General features: G+C 45.2%; 1 protein-coding gene across 6 annotated transcripts in view; it reads left to right on the plus strand.

Annotated features, from left to right (window-relative positions):
• Nucleotides 1–838: 838 nt before the first annotated feature.
• ZDHHC18 (zinc finger DHHC-type palmitoyltransferase 18) overlaps nt 839–24,245 on the plus strand; it is a 33,766-nt gene continuing 10,359 nt past the window's right edge. For 2 of the 6 annotated variants that reach the window (XR_004427186.1, XM_033157852.1), the window contains exons 1-7: nt 909–1,237; nt 8,433–8,593; nt 15,457–15,606; nt 18,047–18,184; nt 18,578–18,626; nt 19,533–19,635; nt 22,544–22,653. Coding sequence is in view for 5 of the 6 variants with exons in the window: in XM_033157852.1 (XP_033013743.1) it covers nt 978–1,237; nt 8,433–8,593; nt 15,457–15,606; nt 18,047–18,184; nt 18,578–18,626; nt 19,533–19,635; nt 22,544–22,653 (971 nt within the window). In the remaining variant the exon portion in view is untranslated. Of the gene's footprint in view, nt 1,246–8,432; nt 8,594–15,456; nt 15,607–18,046; nt 18,185–18,577; nt 18,627–19,532; nt 19,636–22,543; nt 22,654–24,245 lie in introns of all 6 variants that reach the window. The other 4 variants (XM_033157850.1, XM_033157849.1, XM_033157851.1 and 1 more) reach the window with 4 other exon arrangements.

Consider the following 24,245-nt stretch of genomic DNA (forward strand, 5'->3'; position numbering starts at 1 on the left):
AATACATGTTTACCTAAGTAAATAAGCAATAAGTTCTGTAAGCTTAAAATGTTTAAAACAGTACATGATAAACAACAAACCTTTATGACACACATACTGTATAGCTTCTCTTGTGTGGGAATAAAGGGTGGCATTTAACTAAGTTTTACTCAGGGAAGACCCATTGAAATGGGCCTTTTCTCCATAACTTTAGAAGTAGGGGAAATTATATGTGATAGTTAATGGAATCTCCACCTTCAGAGAGTCGAGTACCAGATGCTCTTGGGAACATACAACGATCAGGGAAAACCGGTTACTTTCATTCCCTGCTTGTGAGATGCTCAAAAGGACCTTGATTGTTCCTTGCGGGAAACAGCATTTAAGGGATACTGATGTGTAGCAACAACAACGGACCGGCCTTGCATCTTTACAAAGGGACGCCGCCAGCACTCTGCCCCGCGGTCAGAATCACTTCCCGCGGAATTCAATTTAAAGAGAGCGGGGAAAGCCTTGAACCCTCGGAAGCCGAAGGCCCGACAGGCCTTTTACTTGCAGTTGCAGACAAAGGAGTTTTCAGTATAGAGCAGCGCGGTGGGTGAGGGGAGGCGAGCGGGGCGGAGTGAAGAAGCGGAGGGAGCAGCCTGCGCGGCGGCGGCGGCGGCGGGCCGTGGTGCGCGCTTCTCCCCCCACCCCCCCGAGGGAAGGCGGCGGGAGCTGCTCAGGCGAGGCCGGCGGCTGCAGCGCGGACTCCAGGCCGGCAGGCGCGAGGGGGGCGCTGCGGCGGGAGGCCTCGGCTGGCAGGGGGTGTGTGCCGGTGTCCGCCCGCTGGCCGGCTCATTCTTCCTCCGCCGCTGCCGCTGAGGGCGGGGCGACGGAGCTGCCGAGCGGGTCTCTCCCTGCCTGCCTGCCTGCCGGGCGGTCCTGGCTGTGCCAGAGGCCGCCGCCGCCGCCGCCGCTCGGTGGGGTCTGGACGGGGGAGGCCGGCCGGCGCCATCACCATGAAGGAATGCGAGTACCGGCAGATCCCGCCGGGCACCCCGGCCGCTCCTCCTTCCGCGGAGCCTCCGGCACCGGCAGCCTCTTCCGTGGCAGCCGCCGCCACGACCCAGGCGCACGGGCGCCGCCGCAAATGGGAAGTCTTCCCCGGGCGCAACCGCTTCTACTGCGGAGGCCGCCTCATGCTGGCCCGGCACAGCGGCGTCTTCCTTCTCACGCTCGGCCTCATCGTGGTCACCAGCGGCCTCTTCTTCGCCTTCGAGTGAGTCCGTGAGTGAAGGAGCGGAGAAGCCCAGGCTGGGGGGACGGGGGGACGGGGCGACACCCAACCCACCCAACAACCCCTCCTGCTTTTTGACATTTATTTCCATCCTTGCAAAACCGTCACCTCGCTTTCCAACCCCAGGCCCCAAAAGGGTCGCAGAGTGTTTCCACATAGGCAACCTTTTTCGTTATTGCCGTGGGCAGCAACCAAGTTTAAGGTTAAGGTAATTGCTAGAGGGTGTAACCTGTTTGCACCTTGTGGCGACTGAAAGGCTGGCCAGGTGCGGCGTGCAATCAAACCTTTTCCTCTAGAAAGCCCCGCTGTGTTCAGTGGGTGTTTCCTCCCACTTTAGGGGTGCATAGGATTGCGGGCTTAACTGTGGCATAAGGTTGCTGCGAACTAGAGCCCCACTTCGCCTGGCTGGTATCTAGTCCATAGAAGCTTAACATATATAACTGTCTGTGTGCATGTATAGGTAAGATTTAGAAGCCACTCTTTGATGGCTTTTTTCCTGAGCAGTAAACCAGTATGCCACAGTATATTTGTTAGGTGCTGCAGTACTGTGTTTTGTGTGAGGGCAGGTGTCAAAGCTTTACTTGATAAGACAAGATAATACACCCAAGGTATGACTGTACTGAAAAGGCACAGTGAAATAGGCATGGTTTTTACACTCCTTTTGAAAGGGAGGGTGTGTGCTTACTTCTGACCCCAAGGGGAGGGAATTTTGTGATTCCAGTGCCACTGCTGTAATAAAGTCCCTGCTTTTGGATAAGTGCGAAATATTTTTTTCCTTTATTACATTTCTTAGGGCTTTGGGTAGCTCCTCCCCTTGCCAGTTTATTCTTGCATCAACATTGTGAGATATGGCATCTGAAGAAGTGTGCATGCACACGAAAGCTCATACCAATAGCAAACTTAGTTGGTCTCCAAGGTGCTACTGGAAGGATTTTTTTTATTTTTTACTTTGTTTTGTCTACGGCAGACCAACATGGCTACCTACCTGTAACTAGAATTGTGAGATATGTTAGGTGTGAGAAAGCAATTGATACAAGATCATCCTGGAAACATCTGGCAGAGTTCACTTTCTCTCCCACTGGTGGGATTCCCATTGGCAGCAGTAGCCCATGAAAAGCTCTTAAAATGATGTGTTGTGGACAGAGGCTGAGCCAGTAACACTTGGTCTCTTCTTACATTCTTACTCCTGACATAGCCCTCTCCTGAAAATGCAGAAACTTTGCTTGGTGCCCACAGCCCACACAAGAGGCACATCAAAATAGTGAAGGCAGCCTGCATTGCATGCTTTAATTGTAAGAAAAAGCATAATAAGAACAGTCACAGTGTCAGGAATACCAGAAAACTGGGGAGAGGTATTGATATCCCTTTCCTCCACCATCTTTCTCAGCCCCCTCTCTCCCATGCCACCAAGGAGTTAGTAGTTTTGTATTGAATTGTTAAGATCCCCCAAGGCATTTTACAACGGATCATAACCAAAGGTGACAGGCAAGGTGTACATCATTAAAATAAATAAATGTGCAAGACTTTGGGCTTCTCATCTCCCTCAGTCTGTATGTGTGCATGCACACTTGTTCTAATAGGAAAATAGGGGGGGGGGTGCTTCTCTTTCCCCACTTTGTCTTCCAAGTGCCCTATGAATGGACCTGAGTTAATCCATTCGCCATTGGTTATTTTAGGCTAACATAAGTGAAGAAAGCTGACTTGACTCATTGAAAGTAAGATCTGAGGTTGGGATTATTTAAGAAGTTGTTTTTCAGTGAATGACACAAACATTCAAGAAGTTACCGGTAACTGCAGATGACACCATAGGAGAAGCTGCCACTTCTTAAATTTGCTGCAGAGCTTAGGTGGAAATGCAAGACATCACTACAAAGGGTAGGATTCATGGTGGTCTTCTTGCAGAGTAAGAAGCATAATTGTCTGTGGGGCAGGAAGAATGCAAAGAGAAAGGGCCACTAGGAACTACATACATGAAGTTGGATGTTCATGCAAGTGAACGTTTGACTGAGCCCTGTCTGACTTGTGTTCATATTCTAAGCCACTTGTGGGCCGTGGGTGGGTGGAAACAAGATCTTCTGAAGGTATTCTAGCTGGCTTGCAAAGGCAGGTAGAAGTGAATCAGGTGTGTATGTGTGTGTTTAGTGTTGTGCTAATGAGTATGATAGAAAGGTCAGCAGTTTGAATCTGTGCGATGGAGGTCCCATTGCTCTGTACCAACTTCTGCCATACCAGTTCAAGTAGATAAATAGGTACTGTTGTGGTGGGAAGGTAAATGGGATTTCCATGTGCTCTGGAACTCATCACGGTCCTCCGTGCATCAGTAGCAATTTAGTCTTACTGGCCACGACCCAGAAAGCTGCCCATGGACAAACGCCGGCTCCCTTGGCTATCCAGGATGGGCTATCCAGGGTTCCTTTACCTGCTAATGTGTAGAATTGAGGCAGTTTTCCAAGATACTGCTGCCACATGGAGACTGCTTGAAACTGGCTCCATTTCTCCATTTGGGGTATCCTAGCTTGTACCGTGTTTCTCCTAAAATAAGACATGGCCATAAAATAAGCCATAGCAGTATTTCTATGCATTTGCGAAATATAAGCCGTTCCCCGAAAATAAGCCATACCCCGAAAATAAGCCATAGTGATGCGGCACCTCCCATTAAAACAGCCTGGAGAGGCGTGGCTATGCAGCGTACTGATGCGATGCGGTTAAAATAAGACATCCCCTGAAAATAAGCCATACTGTGTTTTGTTGAGGGGGAAAAAATATAAGACGGTGTCTTATTTTAGGAGAAACACGGTATCAGGTCTGCAGGGCCTTGTCTCCCATTCTGCTAGAGTTGTTCGGCAGCAGTGTGGGGACCATTCAGCCTATTCAGCTGCCATGCATAGGCATTCTCCAGCAGCCTCTATATCAACCTTGTAAATGTCCACCAAAATGTGTAGGCAGCTTGAGAGCTGGCATCCGGTTCCTTGCTTTCTATGACTAACAGGTGAGTGCTTAAATACAAGCCTGCCATATAATAAGAAACAGCTCTTAATCTCCTTTTAATGTGCAATTAAGACATCTCTGTTAGACACTTTAAACTAGAGGCTTTTAGCCAGGAATGGGGGGGAGGGGACATACTCTGTGCCAGCTTCACATTGTGGTATCTGGTGTTTTGCCAAGAATGGTATTTGGCTCCCCTGTTAAAAACCCCTTTAAAAGGGGGACACATCTTTTGTTACTTACACCCTCTCTGATCACAGGGATTAGCACCACTGTGGGGAAGGAAGAGTGGTGGAGGATTCAGGGATGTATGTGAAGGGCTTATGGCATGTCCTTCTGCCCTTGCTTGCACAAAAGGGAAATCAAAGGACAGCTGCAGCAGATGATACTAGTGTTGATCTGGTGTGGCTTCACAACTGAACTTGGGAGATGCATCAGATTCCTCTAATCCTCTCATGACTAGGTATCAGGAAGTATTTGGGCAGCTTTTTTGTACGTGTTGGGAGTCTGTGTGATTATCAGTGCTTATAATAGTAAAGTCCTTCTGCAGTGGGCGGGGGTGTTGTGTGTTTTCCTTATGTAAACGGTGCATTCCCGTTTTGTCTACAGCCTCTGCTTGCATGTCCAGCTCTCCTTGCGTTTGGTAGAAATTTAATCTTGGGAGTTTTAGCAGCTAGGCCCTGTTGTTCCATGCCAGCCATTAGCCGTTATAAGCTTTGTCTTCGCTACTGCAAAACTGTGGGTCAGTTTAATATGTGGGTCAGTTTAATATGTTTAACCAGCCCATGTGACCTGTGCTGTGGATGGATCTCGGTACTGGTGTGGATCTCGGTACTGGTGTGGTTGTGGTGGTGTTGCCTCATTGTATGCAGTAGCACTAGCCCCATACCATCCTGTACCACACCAACTACCTAAACAAACACAGACCAGCTGCAGTACCCTAGCTGCCTGTAAATTTACATCCAGTTGTTTGCAGTCACAGAAAACCTTAACCACCTTCAGCTTTGACTTTATATTCTCAGAAACTGACTTTGCTTCAGGAGACATCTTAATGCTGTTCCTTAAGTTGACAAGATATGCCTGTTGTCTTTGTCCATGGAGTTTTCTTGGCAGGGATACTGGAGTGGCTCCTGCTCCAGGTGGATCATGTTTAGTCAAAACTCTCCACTATGACCTGTCCATCTTGGGTTGCCCTGCACTGCATAGCTCATAGCTTCCCTGAGTTATTCAAGCCCTTTCACCACGACAAGGCAGTGATCCATTCTTAAGGAAATCAGCCCTGATTGCTCACTGGAAGGACAGATCCTGAAGCTGAGGCTCCAATACTTTGGCCACCTCATGAGAAGAAAAGACTCCCTGGAAAAGACCCTGATGTTGGGAAAGATTGAGGGCACAAGGAGAAGGGGACGACAGGACGAGATGGTTGAACAGTGTTCTCGAAGCTACCAATATACATGAGTCTGACCAAACTGCGGGAGGCAGTGGAAGACAGGAGTGCCTGGTGTGCTCTGGTCCATGGGGTCATGAAGAGACGGACACAACTAAACGACTAAACAACAACAACAAAGTTGACAAGATAGCCCCCTAGCCAGCTTCCTCTCTGGAATTTTCTCGCCCCCTCCCCGCTAGATCAAAAGTTGATGTGATTTTGAAAAGTGAAATAGCGCCTTGGAATAACTAGGGGCTCTCTCCTCCACTCACTTGTGGCCATGTAGTTTTGCAGATTGGAAGGTGGAGCTAGAAGGGACATTTGCCATTCTTTTGCTTGTGTATACTTCCCCTTTCTGCCCACTGTTCAGAGAAATCCATGCTTCTTTTGCCTTGGCTGCAATGCAGACTGCAAGATGCTGGCTGGCAGGGGGGGGTGTGTGTGCTGTTTTCCATTGGCTTGTGCTTTTGGTTATCTGTAGTAGGGGTGGGAATGAAGGGGGAAGCATGCTTCTTCCTCAGCCAGTGTGCTGGGTTCAAAGGCTGTTTCTCCAGATTCCATGAAAATATAAATACATTATTGTTGAGATGATCCATTTCTGGACCCCGTCGCCCTATATAAACCGTCCTGGACTCTGGGTTCATCATCTGAAGCCCGTCTTTGTGTGCCTCCTCCATTTGAGGTCCGGAGGGTGGCAACATGAGAATGGGCCTTTTCTGTAGTGGCTTCCTTTTATGGAGCACTTTCCCCAGGGAGGTTTGTTTGGCGCCTTCAGTATATATATTTTAGACACTAGGAGAAAATGTTCCTCTTCAACCTGGCCCTTGGCTAATTAATATACTACAGCCTGTTAAATGCATCTGTGGGAAAGGGGGGTATTGTTTTGTTGTTTTGGTTCAATTCTTTACTTGTGTTTTATCTTGTATTTTATTCTGCGAACTGCCCTGAGATCTTTTGATGAAGGGCAATATATAAAATCAATCAATCCTAGTTTGAAACATCCCTGTTTACATAGATAAGCTTAAGTAGCTGCTTGGGATCCACTAAAATCAGTAGGGATTAGTAAACATGATATGTTATATGTTGCATCCTGCTTGTGATAAACATTTCGGAGGAAGCAGGGTTTGTGCTGAATTTCCCCCCACTGTCCAGGGTTGTGGGGCTTTTTGCTGGTCTCTGCAACCATGCTTCGAATGGCACATGCTAAGAAGTGGTAATATTGATCTCCAAGCTACGTGAAATTTCACCTGTTGATTTCCACGACCAAACTGCTGTTTAAAGTCACAGGATCAGACAAGGACATTTTCCCCTGGTTAGTTGACAGGCCTCTGTCACAAACTGTGCTTCTGCCATAGTCTTAGTATCAGCTCATTCACTGCACCTTCCGCAGCCTTTGTGGCTGTCTTTCTGCCAAACAACCCCAGCCCTTGCAAATCTGTTCTTTACTGAAAAGAACAGAACAGAATTAGTACTAATTTACCTCACGACACACAGCTCACTCCCACTTCTCAAATCAAGCTCCCACCCACCCTGCTTCTCCTTTTAAAAAAGAATGCCATGGTTACCCTTGACAACTCTAGGCCCAGTGTGATCAGGTTCTCCCTCGCTAATTTCCCCCTCTCTCAGATATGGTGACATGTCATTGGACTATACCGGTACTTGTGGTCTCCAGTATTGAAACCCTAAATAAGGATTTAAATGCCATTGCCACCTCTGGATTCAGATGGAGTTCCTGTTTGGATCTGGCTTCGTTAACATCAGATGCAACAGTTCCAGTAATCTGGCCACCCACTTTGGTGGACCAGAGTACAGTCGTACCTTGGAAGTCGAACAGAGTCTGTTCTGGAAGTCCGTTCGACTTCCAAAACATTTGGAAACCAAAGCGAAGTTCCTGCAGCCAATCAGAAGCCGTGGAATCCCTGCCGGACATTCGGCTTCCAAAAATAATTCGCAAACCAGAACAGTCACTTCTGGGTTTGCAGCGTTCGGGAGCCAAAATGTTTGAGAACTAAGCTGTTCAAAAACTAAGGTACGACTGTATACCCGGTAGCTCAGAGTAGATGCTGGAGGCCCAGGGTCTGGTGGCATGTCAACCTTGAGTTAAAGAGCAAGGGGGAAACAGCTGTGCTTCAGCAAGGTGATCCAAAATTGCTGGAGGCAGTGAAGCTTGTTCTAACCAGTAGATTAGCTGTGTTTTCCAACACCAAGTAATTGTAAACCAGTGTGATCCAGACAAATATTGGCATTGTCAAGTCTCATGCAGTCACACTGGCACTGGGTAGCCGTTGACAAGTAAGTTACCTCATAGTCCCTGTTTTCCTTCAGTGAAACATAATAATTGTGGCCTCCCTCACAATATCTCTGTGATAGAAATCTGATAAGATATTCAACTATTTTATATAATGGAGCTGTATCCATTATATAAAAACAATGATAAAAGTGGATATATACACAGCAGGTTAATAAGATAAGAGGGCATCAGCTATGCGACTAAACAGTCTTTAGAAACTGTATCAAGCTTATGCTTGAAAGAACTTAGTGGAGATGCATTGAAAAAAGGAGGGGGAAATGAAGTAACTCTAGTTTGTAGATTTGCTTTCTTCAGGATTTAAGGAAAAACAATAGTGTTTTTATTTTTATTTTTATTATCAAAATACAAACAACCCAATAACTCCCCCCCCCCAGCAAAAAAAAACCTCTGAGTGAAGTGTTTGTGTGGTGAATGGAGGCCCTACTTTAAAAATGTGTTGTTCTTTTTTTCAGCTGTCCCTTCTTGGCTCGTAACCTGACCTTGGCCATTCCCATCATTGCTGGCATCCTGTTCCTCTTTGTCATCAGCTGTTTGCTGCAGACCAGTTTCAGAGATCCTGGTATCCTGCCCAGAGCCACCCCCAGTGAAGCTGCAGACCTGGAGAAATGGATAGGTGAGGTTCTAGTTGTCACTCTTCTACTTCCTGGAATTTTTTTTTTAAAGCTCTGCTTGTGATCTCATAGTATGCAACATCCTCATTTGAGCATTTTCCTGAGTCTGAGGCTATCATGAAGGGAGACAAAGCAGTTGCCAGATCTTCACTGGAGGGACCTGATGGCTTAAACCTTTTCTAGGGGAAACCCGTGGTGACAGTGAGCAGCAGGCCCATCCTATGTGACATTGCCTATCCAAAATCTCTGAGAGAGATGAAGCCTGGAGACCTAGGAGTGTGAATTCATTGTAGTAGGAAGCTGGATCCTAAAATGGTGATTGTCAAAGGAAGTTCAGTATGTGTGTGATTCAAATAAGGGAATTGCAGGTGTCTCTAGATTCCTGTTGGATCTAACCCATCGTACGTCACATGACCAATTTCCCAGATGGCTCAGCCAGATAACATAGTTCTGTTTCCTCTGCTCCAGGCACGTCCAAATCCCAAGAGTCTGCAATCTACTCCCAGTATAAAAAAAACCAAACTGGCAGTGATCTACCCATTGTCATTGGAGGGAGGAGGAGCATGCCTGGGGTGGGTGGAAGGGGAGGATTGTGCAGAGTTGTTGAGCTTTATTTTTAGGGGGGATTGACCAGAGTTGTTCAGCTTTTCTTGGGGATGATTCCCCACAGTTGTTGAGCTTTTATTGGAGGGGAGAGAGAAGAGCTGCTGAGCTTTTCTTTTAGAGAGAATGCCAAAAATCACTACTACGCTGCTTATTAACGCATCCAGCGCTGAATGAAACTATCGTATCCCCAATCGCCAGTAGCAGGCGCCAAACAACTGCCCACTAGACACAACGGAGCGATGGGGGTGGGGCGGGGGGTGGACACATCTCCCAGGGATCTTACCTGTCGATCGCGGTCGACCGGTTGGACATCTCTGCTCTACCCAACTGCAAAACTTGGGTTGTTTTTGTTGTGACTTCTACTAATAAAAAAATGCAACCCTTTATGTGTTGTAATGGTGGCTCGCTGAGCAGTCGGCCAGTCCAAAGTTACCAAGAGCAAAATGAATACTTTTTCATTAATTTTTAAAGCAAACAAGATTTTCTAAAAGATCTCTATGCTTCCTTTTTTGCCAGTGACATTCAAGGCAACTGCCAACATTCTGTAACAACAGCAAACGAAATAAAAACATGTCATTAGTACAAAAATAGTAGACTAGCGTAGTGATACACACCAGTCCCTACAACAAATGATATTTAAATCACCAAAATTGTCAAAAAGATGAATATGAAGTGACTAGGAAAAGAGATGCGAATTTATTGGCTTAAATATGAATGAATGAATCTTTATTTGCGTCAGCTATCGGCCATAGCAATAAAACAGCAATATGATATACAAAGAATAGAAATAAAAAAGTCTATTATATAAAATACATTTTAGGATTTTGAATCAATAGTAAAAAAAATAGTGGGTCTTATTCTGATTGCCCCAGCTAAAAACCTTGCAACCTTTGCTATTGGCTTAAATATTGTACCAGCCTTCTCATTTCTGCACTTGTTGCTTGGAACAAATTCTGATGCAGGCATAGTGAGTGTTGGACTTGAAGCTTATCCTGTGTTTTAGCCTTGGTGGTGATAAGCTGTCAGATAATTTCTGCCAGATATTTATTGTTGCTGTTTAGGGCTGGGCAATAACTGGTTTTCAAGATTGCAATTTATAACCAGCTAAACATCACAATATATTGATATATCACTATATTTGAAATAAGGAAGGAACTACACAGAAGCGAACAGGACAATGTCCTGGCAACTGCTACTACTTAACGGTCTAAAACTGATATATGATGATATTATCAATCACCTCATGGTCACTTTTAGCAGCAGGCAAGCCAAAATGCATCCAAATGAGACTTTTGGTTTTGGACTTGGCTACCAAATGGTGGTATTCTGGACAATCCAAAGTACGGTGATGAGTCATAGTGAATACAAATAATCTGAGACTACCTGAAGGCTGCTAGGCAGCAGCCTGGCGGCAGCAGAACCAATGACAATAAGAACACAGAAGCAGCAGGAGCTTGGCAGCAGTGGCACAATAATCAGCAGCCTTCGAAGCCTCGGAATAGCAGTGGGTGGCGGCAGCAGAAGCAGCGGCAGCCAGTTAGGTCTTGTTGTGGTGGCGGCACAGTAGTGGTGGTCTGCAAGACCTTGCAGCAGTGGCAGAAGTGGTGACAGCCTGCAAGGCCTTGTCATGCTGGTGGCAGTAGCAGCGACCTTCGAGACCTTGCGGTGGTGGCAGGAGACAGTAGCAGAAGCACAGGTGGCCTGCAAGGGCTCGCTGAGGCAGGCTGTCACAACTTCTGCCACCACCTCCCACTACCGCCAGGAGGACTTGCTGGCCACCGCCACTTCTTGCCACCACGGTGAGGCCTTGCAGGCTGCCACTACTATTGCTGCCATCTGTCACCGACGCAAGGCCTTGCAGGATGCCACTGCTGCCATCACCTCCTGTCACTGCTGCAAGTCCCAGCAGGCCTCTGTTGCGAGAACTCGCAGACCACCACCGCTTCTGCTACCAAAACCTGTCACCACTGCGAGGCCTCGCAGGCTAATGCTGTTATTGCTGACACTTCCCATCACCACCGCAAGGCCTCGCAGGCTGCTGCCGTCACTCTCTGTCACTGCTGTGAGGCCTTGCAGGCCACCGCCTTTACTGTAGCTATATCCTGTTGCTGCCATGAGACCTTGCAGGGTGTCATTACTGCAGTCACCTCTTGTCACTGCCTTGAGGCTTTGCATGCCGCTGCCACTACAGCTGCCACCTCCTGCTGTCACCGTGGGGCTTCGCAGGCTGTGAGTCCTTGCAGGCTGCTACTGCTACTGCCACTGCCTCCCGTCGCTGTTGTGAGTTGCCGCAGGGTGCTACTGCTACTGCCGTCACTCTTAGCACCGCCACAAGGCCTCGCAGATCGCCACTGTGCCATTACCGCTACTGCCACCAGCTCCTGTTGCAACTGTGAGGCCTCACAAGTTGCTATTGTTTGTTCCACTGCCGCAAGGTCTTGCAGGTTGTCGCCACTACTGCAAAGACGTACTGCGGTCATGGCAAGCTGTTTCTGCCACTGCTGTTTCTGCCTCCTAGCAGGCCTGCTGGCAGTCCCAGATTATTTGTATTCACTAATTTGTATTCGCCGAAGAATTCATGCTTTTGAATTATGGTGCTGAAGGAGACTCTTGAGAGTCCCATGGACTGCAAGAAGATCACGCCTATCCATTGTTAAGGAATTCAGCCCTGAGTGCTCACTGGAAGGACAGATCCTGAAGCTGAGGCTCCAATACTTTGGCCACCTCATGAGAAGAGTAGACTCCCTGGAAAAGAAACTGATGTTGGGAAAGATGGAGGGCACAAGGAGAAGGGGACGACAGAGGATGAGATGGTTGGACAGTGTTCTCGAAGCTACCAGCATGAGTCTGACCAAACTGCAGGAGGCAGTGGAAGACAGGAGTGCCTGGCGTGCTCTGGTCCATGGGGTCATGAAGAGTCGGACACAACTAAACAACAACAATGACTCATTGCCATACTTTGGATTGTCCTGAATACCACCATTTGGTAGCCAAGCCCAAAACGAAAAGTCCTGTTGGGAGGCATTTTGGCCTGCTGATGAAACTGAGTTTGTGATGATTGATAATTCTGTCATTTATCCATTTTAGACCCTTTAGTAGCAATTGCCAGGATATTGTCCTGTTTGCCTCTGTATAGTTCCATCCTTATTTCAGACATTGTGGTAGTTATCGCAATGTTTAACTGGTGAGTTATCGCGATGTTGAAAACCAGATATCGCCTAGTTCTTACACACATTGTGATTCGCAATACATTGCCAGCTCAAATATTATGAAACAGTTATCACGATGTGAACTTCAAACCGGTTTGAAGTTCAGCCCTATTGCTGTTCCATTCCTCTGAAGCAGTTTGAGGGGCAGCTTGTGTGAGTTAAACAATCTTTCTCTTATTCGGAGCATGGAGGGAAGACAGCTTCTAGATGTCTGTCATAATTAGTTTCTGGCTGTTCACTTGTAGTTGACCAAGTAGGGAAGCTTGCAAAGTTGTTGGAGAGGAGAGGTCACACCAGAACTGACTGGTTTTTGTGGGCAGGCACACTAGAGTAAATTTTCATGGAGTAATAACTTATATAACTACTTGCAAGAATTTCATAGTAAGGTCACTGTTTTATTCAGCAGCTAGTCTCCCAGCGTAAGTGCATTTAATGCTGCATCTTAAAATTCATTGGATTGGTAAAAGGAGGGGAAGGATGGCTTACTTGAAATCCATATGATCCCAATTTATTAGGAATTGGAGGTGTGAGTTTAAACCAGTCTTTCTCTGTGCCCAAGCTTTGTGATTGAGGAGCCAAATAGCTGTTCTCGTGGCTTTACTGATTCTTCAGATACATTTTTGGAGGTTTGTTGACAGTGAGCAGCTCTCCGATGGACATTGATTGGCTTGTTTAGAATTGGTTTTATTTATTGGTTTAATGTATATTGTAAACCGTTTTGTGATTTTGTCATATGAAAGCTGGTAAAGAAGCGTAGCAATAAATTATAATGTCACCCCTGTTCATTTTGTCCTCTGAAATTTAAAGAACTACATTTTGAGTGTAATTCAGTTATTTGCAAATCAGTTTATCCAGCAATATGGAACTGCAACTTAAAGGACAATGAGGAGCTGTTGTGGAGAAGGGAAATAGAGTTGTAAGGGTAAGGAACCAAATACACGGGACAGAAGTCAATTGTCCAGATGCATTTTAGAGTTGTGATACTGGTTGGAGTCTAACTCACATGTAAATGCATATTACTCCTATTCTGTCCCAACTGCACTGCTTGTCTGTTTGCTTCTGAGTTCAGTTCAAAGCATGGCACCCACCTTTACTGCTGTAAGTGGTCTGAAGCCTGTGTACCTGTGGAAATGCCTCCTTCCATATGTTATCTCCCCAATTCCTTAGATCTGCAGGGGAGGTGTGCTGATGAAATGATTTTTAAATGTACAGTTGTTTATAGCCAAGTAGCCTGGATTTGCTTCTGGCTGTGATTTTATGTTCTGTGTTAACTGTATTTTCTGAATACAGATTTAACTACTGAAGCTGCATGCAACTGAGAATCCAGCTAAATAGAATGAACTCTTCTGCCACACTAAGAATTATTGTGCAATAGCACTGCAGAAAAAATGTCTGGAGGCTGTGTTCAGTGGCTTCTCCCATTTACTTAGCTTCAGCCTGATAGTCTGATGCTGGCTGGAAGTGCTTGGATATGATGGAGATATGGTAGAAAGTTGGTATATTTTATGTTTCATAGTGGATCAGATTATAGATTTGACTAGCAGCAATTCTATAAAGAAAGCACTTAAAGCAGGAATGTCAAAAATATGCCCACAGATTGCATCAGGTCCTTTGGAGGTCTTAAATGCTCGAATTGTCATCTTTTTGCTGGAGTCATCTTAAGCCATCACTGTGTGCAAAATTTACAAAGCAAGAGTACCTACGGTACTTAGAATCTCTTAACAGTTTAAGGCACAACCAATCTGTTGTAAGTGATCCTTACTATTCAGACTTGCCAGTGGTCCACAGTATTTTGCTGGCCTTGTAGTCAAGAAACAAAAACTGTATTTCTACATGTGCCCTCCAGCTTGACTAATGAAACCCCCTTCCTTTTTTTTCAGGTGTGGAACGCACCTTGATCAAGCATTAGCCACCCCACTTCCTTTTCTGGCAGAGAGTGTGTTGCCTTTGGCTGCTGCTTGGCAGAGGGACTTCTCTGCTGAGTAGCAGCCAAGGAAACCTCCTACCTCCCTTTCCAGCTTTGAAGCAAGAAAGCAGGCAGGATCTTGTCCTCTTGGCCCTGTATGACTGAAGTGCTTTAGCCACCTTAGTCACATAATTGCCAAAGAATCCAGTCTTGTCTCCAAGCTTGGTATTGGGGAGAGAGCCAGGGATTGGCATAGAGTTACTGGGACAATCCCTGCCTACCTCTGTAGTTTCAAAGCCTGGAAGTTGGATAGATGCTGATCATGCTCGTTGGGATAGGGACTGTCTAGCTGCCCTCATTAGTGGGGCAAGCAAAGATGAGGAAGCCTGCTTAAGGACATAAGATATGCTCTTGCTGGATCAGACCATAGCTGGCCCAATTATTCCAGTATTCTTTGCAAGGATCCAAGCAACCAGCAGACACTAGGTGGCCTACAAAAATTTGGTTGGTGGTAGACCATAATATAGCACCTGCTTGCTTCAGAGCTGCAAAAAAATCTCCACAATTCTGAAGCCTGTTGCTTGTAGCCAGGTGCCTGTTCAGTTGAACGTTGCAGCCAGGCTTGTAGCACCATAGAGCATAAGGACTGGATATAGGAATCCAAAAAGAAATCCTGTACAAGATCAGGCTGACAGTATATTTCTAAAGAGAAAGACATGTGAGAATCAGAAAGGTCTGATTCATTCTGTCTTGAGGTCAGTAATTCACTCGTTTATTTTCCACTATGGCTTTTCTTAAAAATCTAATTCAAGTAAACTTTCATTTTAAAATAGGGTGTATGTTCTGAACATAGGTTGTTTGTTCAGAATCTTACATTTTTGTATGAGTTAAAATGTTGTATAGACATGAAGAACACTGCATATTTAAAAATCAGCCACTAAAAGATGCACTGCAAAAATGGATTCTGTTTCCCACTTGTAGGGTTCTATTGTTCAGATGGCAAGCAATACTCTGAGAGGTTAGTGTGTGAGTTGCAAGTTCTGCTTTTGGACAGAGGACTCTGATAAGAAGATGGTCACATTCCCTCCATCCCTGTGTTCCATTCTGGGATGAATGTAATATGTGGATGTTTTTGCCTTTGCAGACAGCCTGGGCACTTCAACCTACCGCCCACCTGCCCGCACCATGGAAGTTGTTATAAATAAATACATGGTGAAGTTGAAATACTGCTATACTTGCAAAATGTTCCGTCCTCCCAGGACCTCCCACTGCAGTGTCTGTGACAACTGTGTAGGTAAGTTCAGAAAGAGTTGCCTTACAGGCTGTCAGGGTTGCAGTTCTTACCCAATCTTCCTGCTTCACCTGAAGGCCAGAAGTGTGTGAATTTGAGGCAGTGTGTCTCCTCTTCCATAATCAATCTCAGGCATGCCCCAAATGATGATATTTGAGTCTGGGTAGGCACACGAAAAGAAGTATTGTCTATTTGCAGAGTGAAGAGAGAGCTGGGCAGGACTTCCATTGGCTGGTTAAGCTTCATTGTGCTTAACAGATCAGATAGGCTTCGTTGACTGTTGCACCTCCCCACCCCAATTTTTGTTGTACTCCCATCTCCATTTTCCTGTTTTTGCTACTTCAGTAACTATCCCCCAATGCCAAACTGCAAACATGAAAGCCTCAGTCTTGGAAGAACAATAATCTGTTGCTCTAAATTGCTGCAGGATTCTCTCTTGTGTACATGCAGCAGATTAACCAAGTCATCTCTCTAGTGTCTTGGAGGAAAAATACATGCAACATAATACTTGTAGGATTTCTAAGGTGTATAACATTCTGTTTTATGTAAATTGCAGTGACTAGACAGTACTCCCCTCACTGAACACACACATACACAAAAATACATGCATTTTGAAAGCAAAACATTGATTTCCTTGATATAGGATTTAAATTGACACATTGCACTGACTTGGGGAGCATCTTCTTGGAGAAGAGGAGATGTATATGCCTGGGAGAGATTGCCAAATTCTTAGGCATGCTAGGATCTGTTGAAGACCTGTAGTTATGGAGAGGTGACAGCAATATTGAGCGCAATGTAACCTGGCTGAAAATTCAAGGGACAGGCGAGTTGCAAAAATATTTCTGCTTTAAAGAAATTTCAGCCCTAAATGCCTTCCATTCCTGAGCTGTTTGTAATGGTGAAATTTTCCTTTAGCAGTAGATTGTAATAAACATTAAAGGGCATATCAAGACATGAACAAAAGCTTTGGATGTGCCCACATTGTTAACTCTTGCCAGGATGTATAGTGCTTCAGGGGGAGGGGGAGGTCTCTGGGAGACAGTCAGTCATGAAATGGATTGCTGGATGCTTGAACTGCACAGTTTCTTTCGTTCTCTGCTAAGGCAGTCTGATGAGTATACCTTCAAGAATTCAGTCTGAAAACAGATTTCCTTCCTCAGCCAAGTACATGTATAGTCATGTAGGTTATAGAGAGCAATTACAAGAACCAACTCGAAGGAAGTGTAATGTTAGGTTGAGTTGCTGGGCAGCATAGAACAACCATGTTCTGGGCAGGCTATGGCCAGCAGCCATTCAAAGGCTTTTCAGTAAGACATATGTTTTATATTCATCCAAAGATCTCAAGGCAGTTCGCAGCATAAAAATACAAAATAAACAGTATCCTTTGTGTGTGTAAGAGAGAGGAGGGTGAGGAATATAGGATCAGGGTCCAGATAGTATCACATGACTAGTGTACTTGTTTTTGTACAATTAAGGCCACAAATCCTTGCTTTGGGAATCTTATAATGCATATAGATCTGGTAGTGCTGCAGGACAAGGAATATATTTTATAACAGGATATATCCATGCAGTGGGCTTAATGGCTAAAGGAAGACTTGGGGTTGGCTTTTCCACAACCAAGCCAACACCTGAATATCCCCAAAAAGGTTAGCCCTCAACAAGGTTATGTGTTATACAATCAGAAGCATCCATATCTTTCAAACAAAGTGACTTAAAATGGCCACAGCCCTCTCCTTTAAAAATATATGGTAAAATAAAATATCAAGTTGTTATTCTCACTGTGTATATATTAGAAGAGGACCTGGTCCTAAGAGTGGCCTCCAGTATTTATTTTTTTTTTTTGCAGTGCATTCTCTTGAAAATATACTTGAAATGCTGAAAATAAAGCTGCCAATATAATAATGCTACTATACAAATCTATTGTGTGAATCCACTTGGAATGCTTTGTACAGTTCTGGATGCTACACCTGAAAAAGGATGTTCTAGAGTTAAAAAAAGAAGCAGAAAGAGGCAGCCAAAACAATCAAGGAACTGGAGCAACTGCCCAGAGAGGAAAGGTTACAACTTCAGTGACTTTTTAGGTTAGAAAAAATGTCAACTTTGGGGGCACAAGATAGAAATGTATAAAATTATGCGTAGTGTAGAGAATGAGTACAGGAGTGAGTTCCCATCTTCTCCCTCCCTCAAAATACTGGAACCCAGTGGGACATCCAATGAAGCTGAATGTTGGAAGATTTAGGACAGACAAAAAATAATATAGTACACAATATAAAGTGGAATTAATGGAATTAACTACTGTAGGATGTAGTGATGGCCACCAACTTAAAAGGGAATTAGACAAATTCATGGTGCTGCTATACTTCTTTTGCTTTTGTTTTCCTTGGGTGTGTGGTATGTAAACCACTCTAATATTATCATCTTGTTGCCTTCCCCTCCCCCACAGAACGGTTTGATCACCACTGTCCCTGGGTGGGCAACTGCGTAGGGAAGCGAAATTACCGATACTTCTATGCCTTCATCCTCTCCCTCTCCTTCCTGACAGCCTTCATCTTCGCTTGTGTCATTACCCATCTTGCCCTGCGTAAGTATAGCTTTTAATAAAGTACGTTCTGAACCAGAAGCTCTCCAGCTGTCTCTGTAGGTGTCTGGGTGAGCACATTTCCAAGCCAGGATGCTTTTCAAAGCGCCATGCCACCAATCTCTTTGGCTGGAGGGAGAATTTACGACACCAAGCCAACTGTAAAGTGTTATTTAAAAGTTGGTAGAACACAACATTTTACATACGTGCATTATCGTGCTAAATTTAGGCAAACCTATCCAGGATAGCCCAAAACTTGCCTCACCGCATCTGTCTTCCTGAGAACCTGGGCTTCCAGAAGGGTTCTGTATGCTGTCAGTGTCACGTGACCTCTTGGATGCTTGAAATATAAAACGGCTTCGTTCAACTCATTCCTCTTTTTGCTTTGCTTTGCAGGCTCCCAGGGAAGTGATTTTCTCACTGTTTTGAAAGCAACACCAGCAAGATATCCTTTCACTATCGGTCTTCCTTCCCCCCTCCCCTCCTTTTTTTGTTGGGGACAAAGAAAGAGCCAGTTTAGCATAACAGATTCTAAAATCTAAAACATCCTTCGATGTGTTTTCTGAGTGGGTAAAACAAGAAACAGCCAAACTTTCATGATCACTCACACAGGGAATCTTCTTATAGGGGTCAAAGAAAACTTTTGCTTTGGGGTTTGATCTTTGTTAATCTCTTTTTTTCTTTTTGCAGAATTGTCCACATAATTCTGCCTAAGAGCTAGGACTGACACAAAGAATGGGTTCATTTTGTAAAAATTGGACCACATAGCCCAGTGTCTTCAATAGTGCCCAGTCTGAAAAACAAATTCTCAATGGCCCAAAGCAGAAATAATCTTCATCCCTGTGATCTGACTTCCCTTGATGCAACTTCCCTGCTGCCATGTTCGTTTCTTTTTGGTGTCAAATGAAGACCTTTTACATCTTCATTTCAACCTGGCTTGTGTGGCTGTTCTGTATGAAGCACTGCTTTACTTTGTTGCCACCATTTGTTGTTATTTTTATTTTCTTGTTTATGGGTTTTACATGTTAAAAACCTGCTAATTACTAGTACCTTTAACTAATCAGTGAATCCTTTAAAGGACTGAAAAGCTGGGTATCTGATATTGCATATAAATAGCTAGAGATATCAGAAACTGAATCCTGGTCCTCATGTACAGTATGTTTCTTGTTTTAGTGAACTATTTATGATAATTATCAACCAGTTTATTTTGTTCATGCCACCTTCCAGAAATATGCTGAAAGTGGTTTGAGGGGTGGTAAACTAAAGGAAAAGATCCTTGTCTAGGACCATTTGGGGTGAGTGGGTTCTCCACAATCACATACTGAGGTTCCTTCCTTGACTCTTCACTCACTGTGTTGGAATTGGTGGTCTGTTTTTTCTCAGTATGGTCTATTTTTGGCCTCTCAGGGTTTCACACTTACTTAGTTGCCTCCAACTTGACAACCAATGAAGATGTGAGTATATATTTTTTCCATCTCCGTTCATCAAATAGAAGCCCAACCACTCCTTATTAGGGCTTTAAACCAATTCCATAATCAAGCAAACAGTAACACCCCCACTTCTAGCTAATCACCCCAAAGACTATAATCTTTGTTTCTGGATTATACCTGCATATGCTGCATCAGCCCCACCTTAGAAGTCATTGCCTCTTGTGTAGGAGAGAAAGGAGAATGCTTCTTTTAAAGTGGTGCTTGCTATCCAATATTTCTGTCACATTCTCATACGAAATCCATCTGATTTCATCAGGACAACTTTTTAATTGATTATACTAACTTCTTATTTGATGAGATGTTGTAGCCCTAATTCATGACTGGGGATAAGAGCAAAACAGCCCTTTATGCTTCTAAAGACTTTTATTTTATATTTGAATTTGTTAGTTGCTCTTCCATTTAAAGTGTTCAGATTGGCTTGCAAGAGAACAATTAAATTCTATATTATCTAAGACTTTAATCAATATATGGGGAACAAATCATTGTCATGCACTCCTCTATTGTAGAACTCTCTGCTCTGCACCTCAGTAGATTTCATGTATGTAAATGGGGAGAATACAAAGTAAGGCCTCTTAGATCTCCAGCAGATATAGGAAGGTGGAGAGGTAATATGCAACAATGCAGCACCAAAAATGCAGATGGTGCTCTCCACTGAATGGTTATAAATTGTGAAAAAGTCAAAGGATTGTAGGAGACTTACAGCAGAAAATGTATTGTATAGATCACACACACACGATTTCAGTTGATGCACTAAGCAATTGCTGTGTTGTGCATTTTCAGCCCTCTTAAAAAGGTTAAGATTTTTGAGCCACTAATTTGTTAAGAGAGGGAGTGGTGTTTGCATGAAACCCCTTCTTTGCTTCCCTTTAACCAAACAAACAGTTGAAAGTCCCATGCTTTGGATTAGTGTGATAAGATTTGTAGCATTAAAATATACAGTTATTTGTGATGGAACATTCACAAATAAATGGTGTGTGCTTTGAACTTGATATCTTTAAATTTGGAAATTTTCACTTGAATCATCCATGCAACCATTTTGGCTCCCAAGGGCCAAATTTCCCCACCCATCTGTCAGTCATATGATGTCATTAGAATGTTATATGATTGAGCAATTGGTGGGGCCACCCATCTGTCAAAATCCCTTGTGCTTTGCAAAACTTGTGTGCTTCTCTTCTAAGCCCCTGATCTCAGACTCCTAAAAGAGGGAGATTTGTAAAGGGTTCTGCTAGTCTTCTTCCTTCTGCCTTTAAATCCCCAATCTCAGAGGATTAAAAGGGGAGCAGGAGGAGACTCACAAAGCTTTTTGCAAGTCTCCTCGTGCTTCCCTTTCTAAGCCTCCAAGATGAAGGACTTAAAGCAGCAGGGAGACTTACCAAAGGCTTTAAGACAGCCCCAGTTTACCAATTTGACCCTCCAGAAGCTCAAATGAGAGCACAGGGGCTGTCTAGCCTCTTTGAAATAGCTCCCACGAGCTATTTCAAATGGTGTTTTTGCACAGACTTTAATTCCCACTCAGATGTTGAGCGGGGATTAAATCCTGCTGCCTGCTGGGAACAGGATAGCACAGCCTATCCAGGATTAAACCCCTGGTGATGTCTGCTAATGGGTGGGTGGGCCTAGTTTTAGGGAAATGGCCTTGCATGTGAAATTAAGTTAAACTAAACCTCCAGCTTTCAGGCTATTTTTCTTAGGGATAGGGAAGCTGTGACCCTCCAGATGCACATCATGCTGGTAGGAGTAGCAATAACATCTAAGGAGTGCCAGTTGCTTCCAGCCTTCCTGTAGAAGAGTGATGTGGAACTTGTGGCCATCCACATGTTGCTGGACCAGGCGCGTAGCTAGCCGCTGGGCTGCTGGGGGCGGCAAGCCCAGCGGCACCCATGGGGGCGGGGCGTCACTCCGTGCGCATGACGTCATGATGCATGCGCACAGAACAACGCCTCCGCGTGGGCCAGTTGGCCCGCCCCTCTCCCGCTGCGCTCCGTGAGCGGAGCCGTCCCGGGGAAAGGAGAGGGGTTGGGCCAGCTGGCCTGCCCTTTCCTCCAGGCTCCACTCCCTGAGCCCAGCGGGCAGGGAGCGGAGCGGCGGCGCGTGGGAGTGGTGGGAGGGGCCGCCGCTTGTCACCCCACGTGCCGCCGTTCGTTCCTTCGCCCCAGGAGCAGCAGCACCGCACACACTGTGCGCTGCTGCTTCCGGGGCGACGGAGCGAGCGGCGGTGCCTGGGGGTGACATGTGGCGGCCCCTCCCACCACTCCCCACGCACCACCGGTCACCCTGGGAGGAGCAGCGCTGCACAGACGGGGTGCTCGCTCGGCCGAGCGAGCACCCCGTCCGTGCAGCGCTGCTGCTCCTGGGGTGATGGAGGGAGCGGTGGCGCGTGGGAGTGGCGGGAGGGGCCGCCGCTTGTCACCCCAACCCGCCGCTCGTCACCCTGTCACTGGGGGCGTACCGCCCCTATCGCCCCTCCCCAGCGACGCCCCTGTGCTGGACTCCAACTGGACTCCTTGACCATGCTGTCTGGGGCTGATGAGAGTTCAACAATATCTGGAAGGTCACATCTTCCTTGCTCCTAATGCATATAGACCATAGAAATTACCTAATCATGTTAACTAAAGGCAGCTGCAAGTACAGTCATGTTGCATTTTGTGGACAGTTGTTTTCTTCAGAAATCCCTTCATTGCTGAAAGTGTGCAGGCACTTATGTGATTTGCTGATTCTTCAAAACTTGTGTATGTAGTCTATCTGCTCCTGAGCTTATATGAATGATTCCAAAGATGACTCCAAAATTCTTCTATAGAGCATCCCAACACATGATTTTCATTATCTCCTGCCTCCTTTTCCTTTCCCTAACCATCTCTTTCTTGGATTGTAGCTCAAAGGAGCATGGTCAAATAAAAGAGGCTCTGAATTTGCCAACCCCTACAGCCATAAAAGTATCTTCACCAACTGCTGTGCAGTGCTCTGTGGACCATTCTATCCCAGGTAAGGACACTTGCTCCAGAATACCTGCTCCTGAATCATGTTCAAGTGGGGAGATAGATACTGAACAGCAGTATGAATTGATGGTGTGTGCCAATGTTGATTTGATGGGTAAGGTATTACAGAAACCCAAAAGACAGGGACTTGCTAACTTGCCTAATTTTGCTTCTACTTTCGAATTGTAAAGTTGAGAGGGATGTTGCTGTTTTCTGCCATGACTGGCTTATGCTGCTACTCTGTGCTACTGTGCATGTAGGGAGAACAAAAGGGAGAAACAACCAGTGTGTCAGGATCACGCAGGTGGCCCATCACCGTAAGGAAGAAATGGGCATGTGCTTCCATAGGTGGGAAGCTAACTGCAAAAACTGTCTATACTGCTCAGAATGATAGCTGCTTCCTCCTTACAGCTTGAGAGAGATTGCTCACATTCATGCATAACACAAAGCTGAGGTTATTGGCTTAATAAATCATACTAAGCACAAAGTGCATGCAAATCAATTGCTTCCACCTCGTTCCTCCCCTGGTGAGAGTATGCAAACACATCACAAAGGGGATGGTTTGGCATTGCCTCTAAACCCAGCAATGTGGTTGGTTTTGTCCTAACAAACAGCTACTGCTCGCCAACCTTAAACCATGGTTTGTTGTTGGCTGTGGTGGCTTGTTAGGATGAAACAAACAATGATCCTAGGTTCAGATGCAACACTAAACTGTCCCCTTCTTGGTTTGTTTACTTGCTCATGCCAAGGGAGGAGTGAAGCGGGACGGATTAAGTTGCATGCACTATATGATTTGTTAAACCAAGAACCTTTGCTTACCATTATGTGCACACATGTCTGTTGCAACAACACAGACACACATACTCCTGTGCAAAACATAGACTTGGAAAGATGGTGGAAATTAAGAGAGATGGCAGTGGGGAGAGCTTGGGGGACGAGACAAACTAAAGGCAAGCAAGAAATTAAATGTTGAATGATGCAGAGCTCACCCAATATATTTTTGCACTTGACTCAGGAAATTCAAGTTCGTCCCCTCTCTCCTCTCTCTGCCCCTTAATATCACACACATATTGCCTCCTTCAAGCAGCTTTTCCACTCAGCCTAATGGCAGACCCAGCCCTGGAAAGATGTCAGATCTGTAGTGGTCTGAAATGCAAGTGCTATTATGAGCATTTGAAAACTGCTGATGTGAGAAATCTCCATTGAGGAACATTCTTGTCTGTCTAGCACACAGTTCTTCTGTATTTGCAGATCCAATTTTAATCTACCTGGTGCCTCCTCACTGATAATGCTAGTTTAACAGTCTTCATGTAGTCACAAGGGGGCAGAATTGGACAAAATGAAGGGCAATTATATCACTAGCATGTGGTGTTTATGAGATGACTCCTTGAAGGAATTCATGAGTACATATACAGGAGGAAAAGTTGTCAGCAAAAGGTTTTCCATGTAGAGTTTTTGGGAAGGATGATTTGGACAGGACCTTTTGTTTCTGTTAAGTGCTTTCTATGGTATCCTGAGAAAAACTGGACATCCATGTGAACCGTAACTTTTCCACAACTACAAAATTACATCAAATAGTCACTCCATGAAAATTAAAGT

The sequence above is a fragment of the Lacerta agilis genome, chromosome 8 (assembly GCF_009819535.1).
Source record: "Lacerta agilis isolate rLacAgi1 chromosome 8, rLacAgi1.pri, whole genome shotgun sequence".
In the NCBI taxonomy this organism is placed as follows: Eukaryota; Metazoa; Chordata; class Lepidosauria; order Squamata; family Lacertidae; genus Lacerta; species Lacerta agilis.